This window comes from Strongyloides ratti (assembly GCF_001040885.1).
Source record: "Strongyloides ratti genome assembly S_ratti_ED321, chromosome : 1".
Taxonomy (NCBI): Eukaryota; Metazoa; Nematoda; class Chromadorea; order Rhabditida; family Strongyloididae; genus Strongyloides; species Strongyloides ratti.
In genome coordinates this window covers 5,849,942-5,874,768 of record NC_037307.1, presented here as the reverse complement: position 1 = coordinate 5,874,768, position 24,827 = coordinate 5,849,942, and the positions used below count along the sequence as shown (strand labels likewise).

Below are 24,827 nucleotides of genomic sequence, written 5' to 3'. Positions count from 1 at the left end.
AATATTATTACTATTTTAATGTTTACTTTAAAATGATTTTAAACCTTTCATATTTATAAATATTTCTTGTTTATATATTTAAAATAAATTTTTTTTTATCTTAATATTTTTTTTTTAGTATAATTTCATAATATTATATATTTTTAAAATAAAAATAATTTTCGCTATATTACTCATTTATTTATATCAATTTTATATACTATTTTTATTTTAATAAAAAAAAGGAGGAGTTACAATAATTAATTGAAAAAATAATTTGTAAAACTATTTGCCATTCTTGATAATATCAAAATAATTTTCATTTGTTCAGTTCATTTAACTATAACCTCTAAAATAGATACTTTTAATATTCTCGCTTGAACCTTCCAAAAAGTACCGATGAAGATAGAAAAAGATTGATATATATTTGTAAAAGTCTCTTTTCTAATGACGACCTTAATTGCGTTATTTTTAATCACCGAAGGTCTCTATCACTCCCAGCGAATAGTTAGTTTACAGACCCAAAATGGAAAGGTAATAACATTATTTCATTATAAAGGTGGAGTTTTTAATATAGTGTTATAAATTATATGTAAATAAGTAATGGCAAAAAGTATCTTTAATGATAATGATCACTAATAATATTTCAATAATTTTCACTATATACCCCCTAATGATTTTAATGGCAGAAAATGAAATTATATAGTGATCTGTATCTCTATAATAGTATATCAATAAAAAGTAGAAGTTTTTTTTTTTACTAAAAAATTTTTTTTATAATGGCATTTATAATTAGGTTATAAAAAAAAAGTTTATATATATATATAAACATATTAAAAATAATATTAAGTCATGAATTGTTAAATTGTTCCCTTTGATACAATCAACCTCATCATTGATATTTTATATATTTGTTCAAATATTTCAAGTTTTAACTTTTTATCAATTCTTAATTTCTATTTGTAAGCTACATTACATTCCTGCTCTCATCTCTTTCTCTCTCTCTTTTTGTTACCAATAATATTATCCTCAACTAACCAGATACTTTCTCCTCAATACTTCTCAACGGAGTGTCTTCTATCTTGCGCAATAATATTTCTTATTTCATGTACTCAAAGTTATTCTACTACTCTATGTTGTTTCAAATCAACAAAAGCTTTATCACAACTAATTTTTTCTTTTCCTAATTCTTACTACTATTTAATGTTAATTGTATATAACTTTTGTATACATTCTTATATTTATTATTACTCAGCTCTTTTTTATATTTCTATTTGATTTTCTCCCACGCATACAAAAAAATCACAAAATTTTTATTTTATTTTTTTTTTTTTAAATATTTAAAAACCACATTATTAATTAAAGTATTTTTAAAATTGTAATTGGAAAAATTTTTTACCCCTAGGGAAGATGATTAAATGAGTATGATTATTTAAAATTTAATATTATTTTTATGTTAATCATTAATAGTTATTTGATATTAATATATAATTACGGATATGGTCATTCTTAAATATGTCGCTCATTAACATAGAGCAAGAATCAAATTTTTCTAATGAGTACCTTAATAAAACTACTATCATCGCTTATTTATTACTTTGTAATGAAAAATATTTAAGAAACAGTTGATTTCCCTAATTTATCAAATTTAATTCATCATTATATTAATATTTTTATTTACTACTATCTAAGATTTGTTATTTAATATTATGATTATATAATGAGACATTAATATATTAGTTAATTTTTAACTTGATATTCAGGATACATTTAAAGCTATTTTTCTCATACCCATATTGATCTTTTTTATAATTTTATAGTAATATAACTTCAAAACATGTTTTAAGTAATAATAATTTAACTAATTATGCCGTCTATTTTTTTTTTTTTTTTTTTTGATAGTTTTATAATATTTTTAAAACATTAAATCTTATAACTAAAATTATTATATTTTTAATAATTATATTTCAATTAACTATTTATACTATTATTTTTTATTTTTAGTACATTATAGATGGGTCCTTTTTCAAAAGGCCATCATTCTAAAATTACGGTGTCCATCATTTTATTAGGACTTTTGTTCCTTACCATACTACCAATAGAAAGCAGTAAAGGTTAGTTCATTTTTTTTTTATTTTATTATAAAATAATAATTTTTAAAAAAAATATTTTGATGTGATTTTTTTTTTCAATCTTATTGCAGTGTTATAACACAATATTTTAATCTCACCATAAATATATTTTCTTTTTACATTAGTATTATTTTTACACTATATCATTTATTATTTTACTTGATTAAACATTGATTTTTAATACTATTACAACATCTAAAAATTTTTTTTCTTAATTTTATAAATAATAAATATATATATATTATATAATATATATATATATATATATATTTTTTTTTTTAAAAAGTTAAAAGAAAACTTTTACTAGTAAGTAATAATTGAATAGTTGTCAAAATGTAATAAATTAAGAATTACTAAAGATCATTTATAAAAGTACAATACTATAACTCACATTTTTAAATAACTTTTCTGCTCAGATATCGGTATTATTTAATTCTTTTGTAAAGACCTTCAAAATTTTTATTCATCACCTACAAACAAAATGTTGTTGAAACTATAATATTTAACATTCCTTAAGAATAGTGATCGTTAAATATTATAAAGTTTTGGTGTAAGATCCTCTTAAATATATACTCATCCCTATTCTTGTGAGAGAATTATATATAATGTTTCTTCAAGTTAATGATAATAATAATGATATAGTGGTTAAAATAAAAGACACTTTTATAATAAATAATAATATTAAAAAAGATTATTATTATTATTATTATTACAATAACAAATATTTTATACCCGTTTTTTTTAACATTTTTTAACACCTCCAATCACTCTAATTCAGGAATTAATAATAATAATAATAATTTAACAAAATCTCTAAGAGTTAAAAGACAAGTCCAAGGAACAGACACTCAACTTACTGTAGAATGGGAAGGCATACAAAGTGGTGATTATCCTGAATCAAGTGTTAGAGGTTTTTTAGTTGAGTTTCGTGCTGAAGATGAAACTCAATGGAATGTTCATAAAGGTATCATTCCCTATGAAGGTCCTAATCATCAATATCGTGTAAAGGTATGTTTACATACAATTCCATAAAAATAAACATTTCAAATAATAATTTCTATAAAAGAACCTTCTCTTTTTTTTTTTATTAATATAACTTTATTACATTATTATATATATAAAGTTACAAAAAGAGAACAGTTATATTAAAACTTGATTTACCCTATTTATTCTTATCACCAATCACTTTTGTTATTGAGGAAAGGTCATTTATAAAGAAATGTACAATTGACTATTTTTATAGTATAATCACCTCTCTCTCTCTCTTATAATATATATATATATATTTGTATAAACAAACATACGTCTATTAATATAACTAATCCAAATGGGTTACATTTGTGGAAATGAAGCTTAATTGTGTAAAACTTGTTTTTATTTTAAATACTCGTTGAAAAATGTTATATCATCAAATAAAATGATAATAAAATAAAAATATAATGATATATATATATATATTTAAATAAAGTTATTTCTACATTTAAATATGGTTAAAAATAAATAGAAAAAAGATACGTAGAAAAATAGTAATTAACAATATTTCTCACATAACTGACACATTAAAATTTCATCATTAAATTTGCGCTTAAATTAAAAAACAAAAAATTATATAGAATGTAAAATTAATTGGAAAATAAAAAAATTTGTGGCATCCAAGTAATTAATTATAACAAAATCAAAAAAAAAAAGAAATTTTTATATAAAATTTTTAATTAATTTAATAATAATTGTGATATATATATAATATATAAAATATTTTAACATATAATATTTTATAATTATCTCTTTTGAGTTATGTATAATTATTATTAAACATTAATATTGTTTTGATAATAAAATAATTTTTAAACATCATTAGTTAATTAATAAATATTTAATTGAATAAATTTTCAACATTTTTTAAAAATAATTTATTTAAGGGAATAGATAATTTTTAAATTAATAATATATTTAAAATATTTAAATTTTTTTTTTCATATAAAAAAAATAAAACTATTGATAATTTGAATATTTTAGATACCATATTTATTGGCTGGTGTAACATATTTGGTTAGAATTAAAGTACTTGGAAAAGATAATGAAATTTTAATTGAAAGTGCTGAGATAAGAGCACGAAATGAGGTTGTTAGTATAAGATGTGATTCAGATAAAGTTACAGCTCCAAGAAATATTCGTCTTGAAGATATTACACAATATAGTATTGCTGTTTCATGGGATGCTCCAGAATGTGGTAGTATTGGAGAGTATTATATTGAAGCAAATGGTGTTGGAGAAAATGAATTTGATGTACATAGACAAACAGTTACACAACCATCTGCAAGTATTGCAAATTTATTACCAGGAAGTGAATATATTATTAGAGTTAAAGCAATTGATAGAAATAGAGTAGAAGGACCATGGTCTGAAGATACTTTTGCTAGAGAAACAAGAGGAACACCACCTCCTAAATATGATGGAATAACAATATTATATATATCAAGTAGTGATGTACGAATTTCATGGCATCATCATGATGATGATAGACTTCAACATTATGAAGTTATAATAACAGAATTATTTGATGATGATTTAAAAAAAATTGAAAGATTACGTGTTCCACCAAATCAGTTAACTTATCTTTTTACAAATTTAAAACCTGCATCATCATATCATATTGCTGTTATTCCTTATGTTAATCATGAACCAAAAAGAATATATTCAACAAAAGTTGATACATTAAGTCATGATACAGTAATTGTATCAAAAAAAAGAGAAGATAAACCAACAATTTCAGTTCACGGAAATCATCATATACGTGTTAATTGGAAAAAACCATCATTTTTAAATGGAAATCTTGATTATTTTTTGGTTGAGTATAGAACAACAAATGACTCAAAATGGCAAGCTATTGATCATATAATAAAAGTAAATAATGAAGATAATGAATATGAAATTGTTTCATCAGATCTTGTTAATTCATTTTCAATACGTATTATGTCAATTGGTAAAGAAAAACAATTATTAAGTAGGAGTGTTGAAACAACTGTATCTGGAATGAGAAAAGATGATTCTAGTTGTAGTGGAGCTAATGGTACACCACTTGATTTAAATTATGAGAGTGATGGTTCATCATCAGTTACATTTATGTGGGCACAACCTAAATGTGATGATGTTGATAATATGTTAGAAGGATATGAATATGTTTTTTGGAATCTTGAAGAAGATGAAGTTCCTGAACAACCTACATACACTCGACATAATCATGCATCTTTTCATAATCTTAATCCAAAATCAACATATGGTTTTAGAGTAAGATCACGTTTTCTTAATGATCAATCACCATGGTCTTATATTCAAGAAATTGTTCCTGCTTTATCCCATGAAGATAATAAATTAGAAGCTGGTGAAAATAATATATATAATCTTCGTTTAATTCTTGATCCACCTAGAAATTATCTTGTTTGGACACCACTTCCAGAACATAAAAATTATATTAAAAATGTAAAATTATCATACAAAGGAACAGAAGATGATGAATGGAAAAAAATTCTTGTTAAACCAAATCAATTAACATGTCCTAGTAATATACAGGCTACAAAAAATGATTTTTGTCATAATTTGAATGATCTTGATTTTGGAAAACAATATACTAGTGATGTTATTTATGAATTAGAAAATGGAACATGGACAAGTCATGCATCACCATTATATTTTGTTCTTGTTGAAGCACAAGAAGAATCACCACAACCAGCTAAACCTAATTCAGTTGTTGTATCACAGAAAGATTCTAATAAAATTGAAATTAGATGGCTTCCACCATTAAGTAATACTACTATAAATAAATATGAAATTTCTATTACTGATCTTCACACACATACAGTTCATAAAGAAACAGTTCCAGGATCAGCATTTATTCATTCTATTGATATTCCACGCCATGGATCTGGATCATATGATATATCAATAACAGCTATTACAGATAGTGGAGTTAAAAGTAACCCTGCAACTGAAGTTATTGAATTAAAACGTGATTTTTCATATGAAACAGTAACTCCAAAAGTTAGTGAAGTCCCTAAACCAAATGTTCCACATTATTGTCAAAAACCAACAGTTAAACCAGATCGTGTTCAATTATTAAAGTTAAACTCAGAAACAATTTCTCTTAGATGGATTGCTCCTTCTGATTATCCTGATTGCCTACCACAATTTCTTATTTCTGGTACATTAGATGGTGAACCATATAATGATATAATAGAAGCAAATACGAGAGAACTTCGTATGCCATTATCAAAAGCATCAGAATGGACATTGACAGTGAGTAGTGTAAATGCCTTAGGACAAGGTCCACGTTCTGAACCTGCACGCTACATTTCCGAAAATGTACCTATTCAATCTAAAATCGGTAACGTTTTTCCTATCCCATTAATTAATATTAAAAAAAATAACAAAAAAATTTTAACACTTTTTTCAAATTATAATATTTTTATCTTTTCTCACATGTGTGTTCTTTTTTTGCTCTTCTCTTTTTTTTTGTATGCTATGCGGTGGATTCATTCTTTCCTTAAAAAATTACATAATATTTTTATTTGATATAATTTAGCCCATCGTTCAACAAGAACAATATGTGATCCTCGAACCGATTTTTGGTGCCGAAGTAATAAAAATCAATTTGAAGATCTTGGACCAATTGGTCAAAGAAGAGGTTTGTAATAATAATTTTGAAAGTGTTGAAAAGGATGAATATTATGATAAAAATATTATTATATTTATAAATTCATATCCCTTTGATACTAAAATAATAAGAAAATTTACATTTATAATTATTTTTTGCCCCTTTAATTAATTTATTTTTTGCATATTAATTTTATTATAAATAATTTCAGAATTAATATCACAGCCAGTTATTACACCAAAAGGTAATGACCTTCTTATACAATGGCAATCAAAAGGAAATGGCAGAAATATTTATGGATACCGTGTTCAGTTTCAAACTCCTGGTAGTGGCTGGACACCTTACGGTCAACTGGTACCATATGTTGGTGATGATCAGAAATATCAACAAGTTTTATCCGGTCTTCAATTAGGTAACAGGTATAATGTTCATGTACAAGCTTTAGATAGAAATTCATATATTCTTTATACATCACCAGAAGTATCAGAACAAATATCATGTTCATTACCTACTGAACCACCACAACATTTTAATTTGGATGCTGTTGATGCTAGGCATGTTAAATTAACATTCCAACCACCATCATATTCTTCATGGGGATGTAATAGTATTGATTATGAAATTGCTGTTGATCAACCTCATGGAATTAGACCTGTAACAATTAGTGGAAAACAAACAAGTCATATTTTTGATGCTGAAGCAAATCAACAATGGGTAGTAAGAATTAGAACAGTTAATTCTGCTGGACAATCATCATGGAGTAACACTGCCACAACTAAAACACCATCATTTGGTGAATTAATAGAAGGACCTTTTCTAAGTCAGGGACATGGTTTTCCAAGATTATCATGGAAAGCTACAGAAGGATCAGAGGGTCTTGTTAAATATTATGAAGTTGAATATAGAGATTTAAATAATCCAAATGCCCAATGGAATGTTTTAGATAGACCTATTAGTTATTATGGTACTCAAAGACCATATACTGCCGATTTACATTCACTTCCATCACAACATCCACATGTTGTTAGAGTTAAAGCTTTTAATGATAGAAGGCAACCAGTATATACTTCAGGAACAGTTTCAGTTCAAAATCAAAAAGTTTGCCATTCACCAAGAAGACCACCAACAGATTTTAAAGTTAATGCTGTTGGACCAACTCAAATTAGAGTTTCATGGATTCCATTACCACAAAATGAATGGGGATGTGATACTTTATGGTATGTTATTAAATATAATTCACCAAATAGTCAAGGATTTAAAAATATAACACGTGGAGAAAATCAAGTTATTTTTGATTCAGAACCTTTTGCTAGATGGACTTTTGAAATTCAATCAGCTAATCCAGCTGGAGCATCTCAATGGAGTAGAGTTGAAAACGTTCAAACTCTTGATACTGCTCCAGGACCAGTTACAAGTTTAGTTGTTTCACCATTATCTTCTAATGCTATACAAGTAACATGGAGACCACCACAAAATCCTAATGGTATTATTACTTCATATGAAATTACATATCAATTAATATCACGAGGAATGTGTGATCAAACACCTGAAAGACCAATAACAGTTAAATCTGTACAACCATCATATACAATATCTGGACTACATCCACATTCTAAATATCGTATTGGAGTTGCTGCTGTAACAACATCTGCTGGAGAACGAGTAACACAAGATGTTTCAACTGATAGTTATACACCATCTGCACCACCAGCACATATTACTATTACAAAAACAACTGATACTGGAGTTGAATTTACATGGCAAGCACCTCCATGTTTACAAACTAATGGTGATATTAGTGAATATGAATATGAAGTATTACCATTAGATCCAAGATCAACAGAAAGAAGAATAACTGATACAACTAGAGGAAATAGAGCTCAAATTAATATTCTTCAACCAGCATCACACTATCGTTTGAAGGTTCGTGCATACACATCAAAAGGAGCAGGTCCATGGTCAAATGAAGTTCGTTTTACAACAACAGGTACAACATCAATAGGACAACCTGAAGTTGTTGGACTTGTTTCATCTGGATTAAATGAAGCACAAGTTATTTGGCAAAATCCTGATGATAATAGACATGATAAATTTAGATGTCGTTACTCACCACAAAATTCAAATAGATATGAACAAAAAGAATTTCCAGCTCGTTCACCATGTGAAGAAGCACTTCTTCGTTCACAACAACTTCCTGCACCACCACCAAGAACAAGATATGGTTGTGGTAGAATTGATAATGTAAAACCAGATCAACAATATAATGTTCAATTACAAGGGCATGTACGTGATGGTGATTGGCAACCATGGACACCACCAAAACCACAAATAATTACTCCACCTAGACTTGGACCAGTATCAATACTTAGTCTTAATAAAATATCATCAACAACAAATTCTCTTACCTTTTCATGGCAAGTTGGTCAAATGGATTTAACAAGATGTACTTCATTTAGAATTACTGTTGTTCCATCAGATAATAGAGGTCACCCACAAACATATACTGTTGATAAAGATACAAAACAATATACTGCTTCTGGACTTAAACCAAATACTCTTTATAAAGTAACAGTTGAAGCTGTTACTGTTGGTGTTCCATCAACTTCTAAAACAGTTGATATGCAAACAGATGCTGAAAAAATGCTTGAATTACCATATAAACCAATGGTAATTGAAGAAAAACCAACAACAATTACAATAAAATGGGATGTTGATTTTTCTGATAAATGTTCAAACTTTGTTATTGAATATCGTCTTGAAAATAGTGCATGGCAAGAACATCCACGTAGAGTACCTTGTGTTATTGGTAGACGTACATATACATCAACAATTGAATCATTACCAACAAACTCACCAATTGATTTTCGTGTAAAAGTTGTTGATCAACAAACAAGAATCTCAAATCCATCACCAGAAGTAAGAGGTAGAACAAAATGTTCTCCACCAGAAATTGCACCACAAGGAGTTAGAGTTGATGCACCAACAATGAATGATGTTCGTGTATCATGGTCTAGACCAGTTAAATCAACATGGAATTGTGATCAATTAAGTATTGAAATTGGTTATACAATGGAAGATATGCCTGAAAAAATTGTACCAGTACCTGGTGATAAAACTGACTATACATTCCCATCAGATCCAAATACTAGATGGACAATACGTGTACGACTTTCTAATCAAATGGGACCAGGACCATGGAGTGCACCACAAAGTATTACAACAAGACAAGGAGCACCTGGAGCTGTTAGAGATCTTCAAGCAAAACCAATTAGTCCAAATGAAGTTAGAATTATGTGGAAAAGTCCTACTGTACAAAGAGGAACAATTGTTGGATATGATATTAGTTATAGACTTAAACATAGACTTGCTTGTCCAGAAGAAGAACCAAGAGATGTTTCAAGAGATTTTGTAACAATTTACAATCATAAAGATTTAACATATACACTTACTGGACTTTTACCATATTCACTTTATGAAGTTAAAGTACGAGCAAGAACAACTGAATTAGGACCAGAAGAAACAAAAGAAGTTTCTACAGAACCACAACCACCATCTGCTCCACCATTGGATCTTCAATATACTTATACATTACCTCGTTCTGTATCATTCCAATGGGAACCAGTTGATTGTTCACAAAGACATGGAAATATTATTAATTATGAATATGAAATACTTGGACAAGATGATTGGGCAAAACTTGAAAGACAAATTGCAAATACATCTGATAGTCGTATTACAATTGAAGGATTAACACCATATACAAAATATGTTATGCGTGTTAAGGCATACAATAATATTGGTGGTGGTCCAAATACAGAAAATCTTGATGTAATGACAGCAAAAGCTGATGCGCCATTACCACCACAAGATTTAGTTGTAACACATGAAGGAACAGATTACTTTATTATTTCTTGGTTACCACCATATCCACCATATGGACCACATGATAGTTATAAAATTAGACATAAATTATTAAATTCAAATGATTGGAAAGAAATTGAATTAGATGTTAATAATCCAAAATTAAAATGTCCAGCACATACAGCAAGATTTTGTTATAATGTAACTGGACTTGATAACGGTCTTCAATATAAGGCACAAGTTTCTGCTAGAATTGAAGGAGGAATATATGGTCCATGGAGTTCAGCTGTTATTGCTAATACTCTTCAAGTTTTACCTGACGCTCCAAGAGCTATTGAATTAATTGAAAAAACTGATCATTCATTACATATTAAATGGGTACCACCAATTGATCCACATGGTTACATTACACAATACAAATTAAACATTGTTTCAATGGATGATATTAATAGTGTACCACAAACTTATCATGTTGATCATCCTACACTTGACTATATCTTTGAACATCTTAATCCAGAAACATATTATAATGTATCTTTGTCTGCTGGTACTAAACGTGGTTTTGGACCAGAAATTTGGACTAGATATCAAACTGCTCCATTTAAAATTCCTATTGTCTTAGAGGCACCTGTTGTTACAGCAGAAGGACCAAATTCATTAAATGTACATTGGAAATCTGTATCTGATCCTAAGAATAAAATTAGTGGATACATTATTGAATTTAGAACTTCAGACAATTCTGTATGGAATGAGTATGGAGATATAGTTAAGCATGATTCAGTTAAAAGAAATTATCACAAAAAACTTGTTGGTCTTGAACCAGATACATTATATTTAATTAGAATTAAAGTTGTTGACAAAAAACAACGTACATCAAAACCATCACCTGAAGCACAAGGTAGAACAGGTTGTGATTCTCCATTAGCTGCTCCTATTAATGTTCAAGCATCTGCTCCATCAAATGTTCAAGTGAAAGTTAGTTGGCAATCACCACCAAAAGAATCATTCAGGTACGTTTTTTTTTAATATGCAAATATTTTAAATTTTTAAAAATTTATTTGGAGTTTGAACTTGATTTAATAATTTAAACTAGGTTATATATGTAAGCTTTTTTCTATTGAATCATTATTGAAATTATCATCAGACAGGAATGTCTCTCTTTGATGTATCAAATCATATAAAAAAGAAAAAAAATATTTCTCACACTCTTTTATTTTAATATGCTTTTTTTATAACATAGATTATAAATCAAATATAAATTTATCTCTCGGAGCATCTTAAAAAGCTTCCCACAATTTACAACAAAATTTTTAAACATAGTTACTTGATGTACTTTCTACTTATTTTTTTAGAATATTTTATTTTATCACTTTTTATAAAAAATTATTGACTTAAGACTTTATAAAAGGTACAAAAAAAAAGAAACTTTTTATGAATATTAAAATTTTTTAATTATTTACACAATAAGAAAAACAATTTTGAGTATAACTTTTTCTTCATGACAAATAGTGACAATTTCTTTTTTTTGTATATTTATTATATTTAGGCTATCCCATATGAAATGAGCTATTTTATATACACAGCATTTTTTAGTAAGATTTTTAAATAACTAATAATGATAAAGAAATGTTAATAATTTTGTTCAATTTGCCTAAATCTTCATTAAAAAAATGGCATAAAAATTATGATTTAAAATATCAAACTATCTTTTTTGTTCTATCAATTTTTTATAATACATTCCAATAGCAGAAAAATTTGTTATTGTAATTTTTATTGTCTTCAAAAATCTTGATTTTTATTTTAGTATAATAAATAAATTAGCTTTCCGTTGGAAAAATTATATTACTTCAGATGGCTCTTATTTTAAATAAAAATTTTATTTACAAAACATGCATTTCATTTTGAAGAATCTAATATTTTTATTTGCTTAAAAATAATTAGCTTAATTAAGCTCATAAAACTTTTTTTTATCATAAACAGCATATTTTATTTTGTTAAGTTGGTTGTAATTTTAAAAATTCTGTTAATACTATTAAGGTTTTTAGAATATAGTTAATTATTTTTTTATATTTGAAACAAAATTTTTTGGTGTTATTCTAAATTTTTTAACAAAAAAATTTCCTTTTTTTTATATTATCTTTAATCAACATTACTAGTCACGTTTTATACCAACTAGAATATATTTTATTGAATAATTGTTTAACAAAAATGTTATCAATTAATTAACATTAATCATATATTTATTAATGCATAATTAATTAAATATGCTTTTATTAATTTTTTTGTCTTGGAATCAAAAATTAAATCCGGTTTTTAAATTATTTAATAATAATATTCCAATTTATATTATTTAATTAAATGACAATTGACATGAAGTATGAATAAAATTGGTTTATTATAATCAAATTAATTTTTTACCATTAAAAAATGTTAACTTTGAAATATTAAATTTTTGAAATAATTTGAAATATAAAGTGTATATATATATAATTAATATAAAATTATAGATGTGGTGATATTAAATATCGTATTGAATATTATATTGGTAAAGGTAAAAAACAGGAAATTGAGTTACCATCATCAGCTTTGGACAAATTCTTTGATTCTCAACCAAATACAGAATGGAGATTTAGATTACGCTCAGAAAATGATGCCGGACATTCTGATTGGAGTAATGAACTTCGAATTAGAACATCTGAAGGTGCACCATCTAGTATAACTGGATTAAAAGCTAAAGCACTTGGTCCAGATTCTATACAGGTTTCATGGAAAAAACCAGATAATCCAAATGGTGAAATCACTGGATATACTGTAACATATCAACTTAAATCACTTGGTGAATGTGGTGATCAAAATGCTAAACCAATTACAGTAAATACAATGGATCCAAATACAGTTCTTAAAGATCTTTTACCAGATGCAACATATGAAATTAAAGTTACAGCTCATACATCATTACCAGGTGAAGAATCTAAACCTGTTATTGTTACAACAGATGAAGCTCCTCCAACAGCAGCACCAGATGATTTACATACTGTTTCTGTTACTGCAACAAGGGCTGATGTTATTTGGAATGAAATTGATTGTGAAGAAAGAAATGGAAAAATAGTAGATTATGAATATGAATTAATTTCAGTTGATATCTGGGGAAAAAATAAGACAGATCATGTCATGACAAGAAAAGTTTTCTTTGATGATTTAGCACCATATAATACATATAAAATTCGTGTTAAAGCCAGAAATTCTAAAGGTTCAGGTCCATTCAGTGATTGGCTTGAATTTACAACACTTCCATCAGCTCCATCATCACCAGGTGATTTAAAAGAAGAACAAAGTTTCCCTAATGCTGTTGAAGTTTCATTCTTGCCACCATCACCTCCAAATGGAATTATCGATGAATACAAAATTAGATATACTCCAAGTAACAAATATAACTTTAAAGAAATTCGTATACCAGTCGATGATTTAATATGTTCTGATCCTTCTAAAAAAGATAGACTTTGTTATCGTTTATCTGGTCTTGAACCAGAAGAAGATTATGATATTCAAGTACAAGCACATGCTGAAGGTGGTGATTGGGGTGATTGGAGTGATACACTTCAAACAAAAACTGAACAACAAAATATTCCTGTTTTAGAAAATGGACTTGAAGTAGATTTTACCAAACCAACTGCTATTGGTGTTAAATGGCATGGTGTTGATACTGATCAAGCTGAACATGTTGTTGGATATGTTGTTGAATACAAAAGTGAAAATGATGATGAATGGCAAGAGTATGGAAATGTTATTAGACATCGTTCACGAGATAATAACTATAAACTTGCTATTAAAGAATTGACAGAAGCAACAGAATATTTCTTCAGATTAAGAGTTGTTGGTAAAAATGATAAACGAGGAAGTCCTGGACCAGAAACACATGCTAGAACTAATTGTGGTAGACCAGAAGAACCACCAAGTGATTTAAAAATAACTTCAGAAGATTTTAATACAATTGTTATTAATTGGAAAAATCCTGATAAAGAAACATGGAAGTGTGACGAAGTAGAATTTATTTTAGAATATGTTAACACAACAAATAGAGGAAGTATAAATATACCAATGGATTCAGAAAGTGAAATTGTATTAGATTCACAACCAGGAACTAGATGGGATATAAAAATGAAAACACAAACTGTTGAAGAAGGTGTTAAACCACAATACAGTAGATGGTCAGAAAAATCAACAATTGTAACTCAATCATTACCAGGAGAAATATTTGTTAATGTTGAACCAAAATCACCAACAACAGCTGAAGTTGTTTGGGATCTTCCAGAAAAAGATCAAACATGGAAATATGGTGTTGACATTAGTTACAAACTTGTAAAATTAGGTGGATGTGATGTTACATCAAAAACATCAACTGAAAAACCAATAAAATTAGAAAATGTTCAAGACAAAAAAATATTACTTGACAATTTGAAACCAGGTAGTGAATATGAAATTATTGTAACTCCAAGAAAACCTGGACATCTTTCTAGTAGTGTTAAACCACCTCAAACAATAAGAAGATTTAAAACTGAAGCTTCAACACCATCAAAACCACCAACAAATCTTCGTGTTGAATCAAGAGGTGAAAATGAATTAGGTTATAAATGGGACCCACCAGAGTGTGCTGATCAAAATGGTGAAATAACTCAATATGAGTATGAAATAACTGGTCGTGATGATTGGAATCAAGGAGTTAAAGAAGGTGTATCACCTCGTACTAAGACTGTTGTTGGAGAGCTTCAAAGTGGTTCATTATATAGTTTTAGAGTTCGTGCATTTACATCAGAAGGTCCTGGACCATGGTCTGAACCAATTGAAGCCAGAACAACTGGAAGTGAATTAGGTGCACCAAGAGAATTGACAGCTGTATTAACAAAATCAACTTCAATTCAATTGACATGGTTACCACCATATCCAGAAAAATCACAAGTTGTTGCATATAAAATAAAATACTCACCAAGAGCTGAAGATTCAAATCCAATAGAAGTTGAAATTTCTGGTGATCAATTATCATGTGATGGTTTTACATCTCCACTTCTTACAAAGGATAATATATGTTCAACAATAAATGGATTGAAACCATCTACAACATATAAATTTGCTGTTGCTGCTAAAGGACAATCTGGAAATTGGGGACCATGGTCTACTGATTACTTTTCAACAACAAGAAAAGATGACAGCGACTTTTTAGGAGGTGCATTACAATTAATTTCAGCTGGTCATGATAATTTAAGAGTTAAATGGGTTCCACCAAGTGTTATTGGTGAAAATATTAATAAATATGAATTGTTTATATCTGTAGCATCTGCTTTAGATCAAAATCCTAAAAAAAATGTTGCTGGAGGAAATCAAAGAGAATTCCACTTTAAAGGTTTAAAACCAGTAACTGTTTATAATGTTACTGTTCAAGGATTGTCTGATGATAAAAAATTATGGTTTATAAGTGGAACATTCCCAACAACTGATATTGGTCAAGGTTTACTTTCATGGCTTGGACCACCAACAGATTTAACATTAATTGAAAAGAGTGAAGATATGATTCATGTTACTTGGAATCCACCTGAGATTTTCGATCCAGCTCTTAAAGATTTACTAACTCATTATCGTATTACAATATCACCACTTGATCCAGATAATTTCCAAGCTGGAAATCCTAAAAATTATACTGTTCCTGTTCCAGGAAATAGTATTAAATTTACTGATCTTAATCCAGAAACAATATATAATATTACTGTTCAAGCTGGAACTAACAGTGGATATGGTGAAATATTATGGGGAACATATAGTACATTAAATTCTGGAAAAACACATATACTTAGACTTAAAGATAGAACACCCACAACATTAACTGTTGAATGGGATCCTGTTTGGGGTACATCACATAAAGGATATGTTATTGCAGCTAAATCACTTGCATCTGTCTTTTCATATGTACGTTTAAATACCATAAAAAGTTTTGAAGTTGATGCTGGTGCAACATCATTTGTTATTCATGGATTAGATCCATCAACAACATATAATGTAACATTAATGTTAAGAGATCAAAATGATGGTGCTTGGGGTGCTTATAGTACACTTCCACCAGGTTGGTTTGTACCAAGAAATTTAAAACATTGTGATAAAACAAATTATGCCATGTCATTAAATTGGGAACCAGTTGAATTAGATAAAGCTTCTCATTACCAAGTTAGATATCTTAGATTAAATCAACATGAAGTTGTTTGGATTGAAGAAAGTGAAAGAAAAAGTTATGATCTTCTTTGTCCAAAAGATGGTTGTGGAAAATTATGTTATTTAGTTTTTAATTTAAATCATGCTCCATCAGAATATGTATTCCAAGTTAGAGCTAAAGTTAATGGTGAATGGAATCGTTGGAAGACTGCTGGAAGACCAACAACACAAGAAGCTGAAGGACATAAAACAGGATGTTGTATTGTTCCACCACCATATTTTGTTGAAAATATTGGTCAAGAAGGAACATACTTTGAAATTGATATTAATCCTGCTGCTACAGAAAAAAATGTTACTAGATATTATGTTGTTGTTGATGAAAGAAATCCAGCTGGAGATACTAATTGGACACAATTGACAGATAAAGTTACAGCAAATAAACAAAGACTTCCATATTATGTTGCAGCATCATTTGATACAAATACTCTTACAGAACCAACCAAAGTAAAAATTGGTGATGGTACTGTAATTGGTGGATATTTAAATTATCCATTGGTGAAAGGAAAAACATATAATTATGAAATTTATACAAAATGGATGATTGATGATAATCCTGTTATTGCCAGACTTCGGGGTAAATTTATAAAAAAATAAAAATTTCATATATAGTGTCAAAAGTTTTACGGATGACTTTCATAGCCAATTACTTTTATTTATCTTCTTCCTAAAAATACCAGTTATTATTATAATTCTAATTTTTCATATTAAAAAATATATTATCATTAAGTATATATTATACGACAAATAGAAATTACATTTAAAATTAAAATTTATAAGTATTACCAAATTTATTTTATAGTTTATTAGTTTTATAATTGTTTAATAATCAAAATGTCCTTACTTTTAACATATTAAATTCTTATGATTATTGAAGGCTATTTAAAGGTATCTTAACTTTATTTAGATAAACTTAACCATATTTTATATATTTAATCAAATAGATAAATAATTTATTAAATTTTCTTTGAAACTATATTATATATAATTTTATTATTCATGAATAATAAAATATATTTTTAAAAAAGGTAAAATAATTCTTTTATTTAATTTTCTTAAAAAAGTAGTAAAATATAAAAAAATGCGTAGGTTAAATTTGTCTATCATATTTAACATATTTTGTTTACGGTTAAACAATCAAAGTATAGTATGATATATTACAACAATCTTTTGTAGATCTACCACAAATTTATTATTTGATACATTTTTCTATAACTAACCACTTCTTTTTCATATATATATATTTTCTTTGATTATATTTATTTATACTTATAAGGAGGATAATTTAATATTTTCTTGAAAATATATTTATTCAAGATATGAAATTAGTAAAAACTAGTTTTATAACTAATCAACAAATAAATGCAATATACGTCAAAATAATTTACATTTCATCATAAAATATGGTATTCTTTAAGTATGGCGTTATCAGTAATGCATTCACAGTTAAATAAATATTTTTAATATTTATTTTATTTTATGTGAATAAATGCAAAACAACTAATTTTATACTATTGAAGTTATTTTAAATGTCAAAAATCTTATTTTTATAATCATTGGTTTTATTAAAACCAAATTTAATTAATTAGTTAATTGCAACTATATTTATACTTTTATTTAATATTACTATGTAATTTTACAAATATACCTTAAAAATCTATATATTAATATATGAAAAAAGTATTCTTTAGTTTGTATATCTTTTTTTTAAGGTTTCTAGTGCAAACAATTGATTGTTGTATTATTTTTTTTTAAAATTGTAACACTGATTAGAAATAATCTATACTTAAATATGTGTAACCTACTTATCTAATCGAAATGAATGAATTATAAATACTTTTTAATATTTTTTTTCTTCATTAAATTAAATAATAATTTTTATATATAGTATCCTAGTATTTAACTTATTGTTAAATTGTATTTTTCATTTACCTAAAACCGTATGTTTTTTACATTTGGAATAGAAGATAAATAAACAAATAATGGCTACACATCCGGATGGTAAGATAAAACATAAATTAAATTTATATTTAAAAATAAATAAAAAAATTATTAATAAATTTGACATAAAAATTATAGATACAAAACCATGGTGGTGGTATTTTAGAATTGAACATATAATTTTTATGATTCTTTTGATACTTTTATTATCATGTTTACTTGTGACATTATGTTGTCTTATATTGTGAGTTATAATAATTTAGAGTGTCATGCATGATTTTTTAAAAATTAAAAAAAAAAAAAATTGTTTTTTACCAAAATATTTATAATTATCCTTATAACAATTTTAATATAATCTTTTTTCCTATTTTTTTCCAGCAACTCCATACGTTTCTGCAGGATGGCCGTGGTGGTGGCTATTACTTTTATTACTCCTTCTCCTACTAGCAATTCTTTTAACTTGTTGCCTCTTTTGGTGTATCCAAGGGTACTTTAACAATTATTATATTTTTTCTTATTTAATATATTTTTTTTTAGACGTTACCGTTCTAAAAGAGCTCGTTCAATGTATACAAATGGTCAAGCTGTACCATTATTAACAGAAGAAAAACGTGATATTCATGGATTAGAAAGTGGAGCATATGCTAAAGAAAAGGGAGATTTTGAAGAGGGATACGCTCGAGGTTTTAGAGACGCAAAAAGTCTTGGAAGTGCCGATAATGCCAGAAGACATATGCATGAAACATTTGGAGGTCAAAATGATCGTTTCCATGAAGGATATGTTAAAGGATTAAGGTAAATATTTTTATTATTATATTTATAAATTTTTAAAAAAATATATATATGAATATTTTAGAGATGCTGGTTTAAGTGGTATGTCAACTTCAATGCATAATCTTGCACAAAAAAGACCAGCTGATGGAAGTTATTCTCCAGGATATATGCAAGGATTTAGAGATGGTAATTCTGGCATTTTTGGTGATCATATTACAGATAGTCTTCTTAGAAGACTAGAAGAGTCTTATCCTAAAGATGATGAATTCAGAAAAGGGTATTTGGATGGATTCAAAGACGCTGTAAATGCAAGATTAGGATCTAGAGTTTGTTTAAAAAATTAAAATTTATTTATTATTATTTTTAGACATTACAAGATTCACGTCAACTTCAAAAATCATTAACAGAATTGACAGAAAGATTAGTCTCTCTCGAAAAAACAAAAGGCGATGAAATCCATTCCACAAAAATCTATCATGTCTATAATCAAAGAGATGGAGGATATGGATACTCTTCTTCTGGTGCACAATTAGCTCAAGAATTAGATGAAATACAATCGCAATCAAGAAGAAGTACCCTACGAAGGCATTATACTCCAGGAGATTATCTTAGATATGCTAGTGATGCAGAAGCTGGTTACAGCAGTTTATCTCATCCAAAAAGATCACTTTCAGCATCAGCCATAGGTAGAGGTAAGTTCTTTGCTATAACATGAATATACATCTAAAGTGTTGTATTATGTATGAACGTGATAAGCACTAAATTTATATTTTAACCTTAATGATCAATATGCATGAATCTATCCCCTTTTTCAGAATCACAACAAGAAACTTCTAGATCGCGTCATCTTTCTGGCACGTCTTATATTTCACGCGCTAGCGCATCCGAGCGTCAAACTACTGATACTTTTACCAGACCTTACAAATATAGAAGTCGCTCAGATATTGGATCTCCGAGACGATACGCTTCTCAAACGTTATTAAGTGGTGCCCGTCCAGGACCATCTACACCACATAGCAAATTAGATGCCTTACATACATTACAAAAAGAGCTTGATACATTGAGCAGATCTCCTGGTGGATATACTAGTGATACAGGATATTCTAAATCAAGAGGAACTGGACAGGGGTACTCTAATTATGATTACGGTAAATATATATATAATGCACAAAAAATTTTATAGCTTTTTTTGCGCTAAAATTTTAGTATTATTATTTGTTAAGTATTATATAATTATATAAATATTTATTAAACACGCTTTAAATTGCTTTAAAAAAATATCTTTAATTTTTAACAACACTGCTACATTATCACATTCACTTCTATTTACCCAACACTTTTTTTTTCCTTTTTTTTTCCTTTTTTTCACCTTTTCTCACCCCAATAGAAATGCCAATGAAATCATCAATACCTACTTCACCAAGTACTGATTTTGACAAAATGGAAGCAGATAGATTAAGAGAAGAACAAGAAAGTGCATTGAAAGAATATGAAAAATCATTACGTGATCTTTCACATAGGGCAAATAAAGCTGAAATGGAAAAATTAAATGCAGAGAGGCAGATAAAAAATGAAGCTGAAAGAGCTAAACAAGCTGAAATAGAAAGACAAAATGCAGAAAGAAGGGCACGTGAAGAAGCAGAGAGAGCAAGGCAAGCTGAAGAAGCTAGATTAGATGCTGAAAGAAGAGCAAAACAAGAAGCTGAACGTGCCAAACTTGCTGCAATGGAAAATAATGCTAATAAAGAATGTCTTGTATGTTTTGATTTTTTTTTTATATTTAATAATAAACAAATTTTATAGGAGCAAAAATTACAAAGAGAAAAAAAAATGTCTCAGGCTGAAAAAGATAGATTAGCTAGAGCTCTCCAAGATGAAGCAGATAGAGCAAGGCAAGCTGAACTTGATAAAGAAAGATTAGCACGCGCTCTGCAAGATGAAGCGGAAAGAGCTAGAAAAGCAGAAGAAGATAGATTGAATGCTGAAAGAATGGCTCAAGATGGTGGAGCAAGAGCTCGCCAGGCAGAATTTGAAAAAGAAAGATTAACAAAAGCACTTCAAGATGAAGCTGATAGAGCAAAACAAGCAGAACTTGAAAAAGAAAGAATGGCAAAAGCATTAAGAGATGAATTAGAAAGGGCAAAAAGAGATAGTGAATTAAACCGTGAAGATTTTGTAAGTTTTTTTTATTTTCTAAAAACAAATAAAAATAATTATAGATGCAAAAAATCGAAAAAGAACGTAGAGATGCTGAATTAGAAAAACAAAGATTAGCAAAAGCTCTCCAGGATGAAGCTGACCGTGCTCGACAAGCAGAATATGAAAAAGAACGATTAGCTAGAGTTGTTCAAAATGAAGCAGAGAGAGCAAGAAAAGCTGAACAAGGTAAACTCAGTGCTGAAAGATTAGTTAAAGATGGTGGAGACAAAGCACGTCAAGCAGAACTTGAAAAACAAAGATTACAAAAAGCTCTTCAAGATGAAGCAGATCGGGCAAGACAAGCGGAACTTGAAAAACAAAGATTACAAAAAGCCCTTCAGGATGAAGCTGATCGAGCTAGAAAAGCTGAACAAGATATGTTGAATGCCGAAAAATTAATTAAAGACGGTGGAAATAGAGCTCGCCAAGCTGAACTTGAAAAAGAAAGATTAACCAAGGCTCTTGAAGAAGAGGCTGAAAAAGCACGACAAGCAGAACGTGAAAAAAAAAGATTGGCAAAAGCTCTTGAAGATGAAACAGAAAAAGCTAGAAGAGCAGAACAAGATAAACTTAGTGCTGAAAGAATGACTAAACATGGTGATGATAAAGCACGTCAAGCAGAATTAGAAAGACAAAAATTAGAAAAGGCTCTTCAGGATGAAGAAGCTCGTGCAAAACAAGCAGAACGTGAAAAAGAAAGATTAGCACGTGCTCTTCAAGATGAAGCTGATCGAGCAAGAAAGGCAGAACAAGATAGATTAAACGCTGAAAAATTAATTAAAGATGGTGGAAATAGAGCTCGCCAAGCTGAACTTGAAAAACAAAAGTTAGAAAAAGCTCTTCAGGATGAAGAAGCTCGTGCAAGACAAGCAGAACGTGAAAAAGAAAGATTAGCACGTGCTCTCCAAGATGAAGCTGATCGAGCAAGAAAGGCTGAACAAGATAGATTAAATGCCGAAAGACTTATAAAAGATGGTGGAGATAAAGCTCGCCAAGCTGAACTTGAAAAAGAAAGATTAGCAAAAGCTCTTCAGGACGAAGCTGATCGAGCAAGACAAGCAGAACGTGAAAAAGAAAGATTAGCACGTGCTCTCCAAGATGAAGCTGATCGAGCAAGAAAAGCTGAACAAGATAGATTAAATGCTGAAAGAATGTCCAAGTATGGTGATGATAAAGCACGCTTAGCAGAATTGGAAAAAGAAAGATTAGCAAAAGCACTTCAAGATGAGGCTGATCGTGCTCGACAAGCAGAACGTGAAAAAGAACGTCTTGCTAAAGCTCTTCAAGAAGAGGCTGATCGAGCCAGAAGAGCTGAACAAGATAGACTTAATGCTGAAAGATTAGCAAAAGAAGGTGAAGAAAGGGCTCTTCAAGCTGAAATAGAAAAAGAAAGATTATCTCGTGCTCTAGAAGAAGAAGCTCAAAAAGTTAAACTAGCACATGAAGAACGTGCTGTTGCTGAAAGAATAATTATGGATGACAAAGAAAAATCTAATAGATTATCACGAATTGAACTCGAAAATGATGCTCTAACTGCCAAAGTTCATGAAACTGCAAATGCATTAAATGAACTTGTTAAAACTGTTAATGATAACACCCTATCCTCAACCCAAACTGAAATATTTTCTCCCCTTCAAATGTCTACCTCTGTTGCACAAGCTATCTCTAAAAAAGGCATGCTTTCCTATCCCATTACTTTTAACCTTCCCCTATACTAACTTTTTTTTTTTATTCATTTTTTTCACTTTTTTTTTCTGTAGAGGGAACAGAAGCAGTCAGTCAACATGTCCATAGATATGCCGCACAAGTTGTTCCCAACAAAGATTGGCCAAATGACTTAATTGATATTGTTAATGAACCTATGAATCACACATTAGATCGTATGAAACACTTTAGTACTTCATTATCCAATATTGAAGGAAACAAAAGTCAATCTTCACAACAATTACAACAAGGCACGATATTTTAATTTTTCACATTTAGCTTAACTTTTGCCTACATTGCTTTAATTTTTTTTTTTATAATCACTTGATCTAATCTTTTTTTTTAGATGATGGAGCTACGGAACATGAAGAAGTTAGATACCAAAGAACATACCGTGAAGACTACGCTACCGGCTCAATGCAACGTTAACTTCCTAATCTCAAGCTAAAATTTTAAAATTCTATGTTCAGCCAACGGTGCTTTGTAATTATCAAAATGTCTCCTAAAAATACATAATATATAAAAACATCTTTCTTTCATATCAATTTTATAATCTGATCAGAGATTTTATAATATAGATTTTTTATTTTTTTAATTCAGAATAATGTGCCAGATAAATAAAAAGAATAATTGTCTTTTGCCATTTTTATTAAACATTTTTTTAAACTTTCCTTATTCAAGGAAAAATACGAAAATATTTTGTAAAATTTCATTAAATAAAAAATATAAAAATGTTTATTAGAATAAAAAATTAATTATGTTAATGTTTTGTTGATTATAAATAGTTAAAACTAAAATATTTAATAACTTAATATTTTATAATATTAAATTTCAAAAACTTCAAATAAAATTCACTCTTGAACATAAAAAACGTTCATGTAATTTATAATTTTTAAACAATATTACTTTTTAATTAAAAAAATTATTTTAATTACACATCCACCTGCACATGAAGATGAAAAAAAAATTAGAAGTCATTCTTCATGACTTCATTCCAAAATTTTTAAAATTGAAGAATTATCTTCATAATTAAATAACTACCTCAAACTTGGTTATTTAAACCACTGATTGTATTTTTACAATCGTGAATCTACATTTTCTTTTATTCGTTCAACTAATAAATGTCACTAAATCAAATAAAACATAATTTTTTCGTATGCTAATCAACAAAGGACAAAAAACATTATATTTCATAAATCTTTGATCAATGATTTTGTCTATCTTAAATATTTATTTATTTGTATTGGTCAATATAAAATTTTAGATAAATACATTTTCATATTAATATTAAAAATATTTATTTTATTACATATTAAGGTTATTATAAATTG

The 24,827-nt window shown here is 28.0% G+C and overlaps 1 protein-coding gene across 1 annotated transcript; it reads left to right on the top strand.

Moving 5' to 3' along the window:
• Window positions 1–1,993: 1,993 nt before the first annotated feature.
• Window positions 1,994–23,925, top strand: SRAE_1000187400 (Fibronectin, type III domain and Immunoglobulin-like fold domain-containing protein; the record flags this gene model as incomplete). Its single annotated transcript, XM_024648882.1, has 15 exons — window positions 1,994–2,093; window positions 2,890–3,119; window positions 4,128–6,492; window positions 6,974–11,633; window positions 13,131–17,455; window positions 19,198–19,306; window positions 19,357–19,614; window positions 19,676–19,919; window positions 19,961–20,285; window positions 20,409–20,741; window positions 20,981–21,348; window positions 21,397–21,768; window positions 21,813–23,466; window positions 23,553–23,747; window positions 23,843–23,925. The coding sequence occupies 15 exons, from the start codon at window positions 1,994–1,996 to the stop codon at window positions 23,923–23,925; spliced, it is 15,621 nt and encodes a 5,206-aa protein (XP_024502815.1).
• Between the last annotated feature and the right edge of the window lie 902 nt (window positions 23,926–24,827).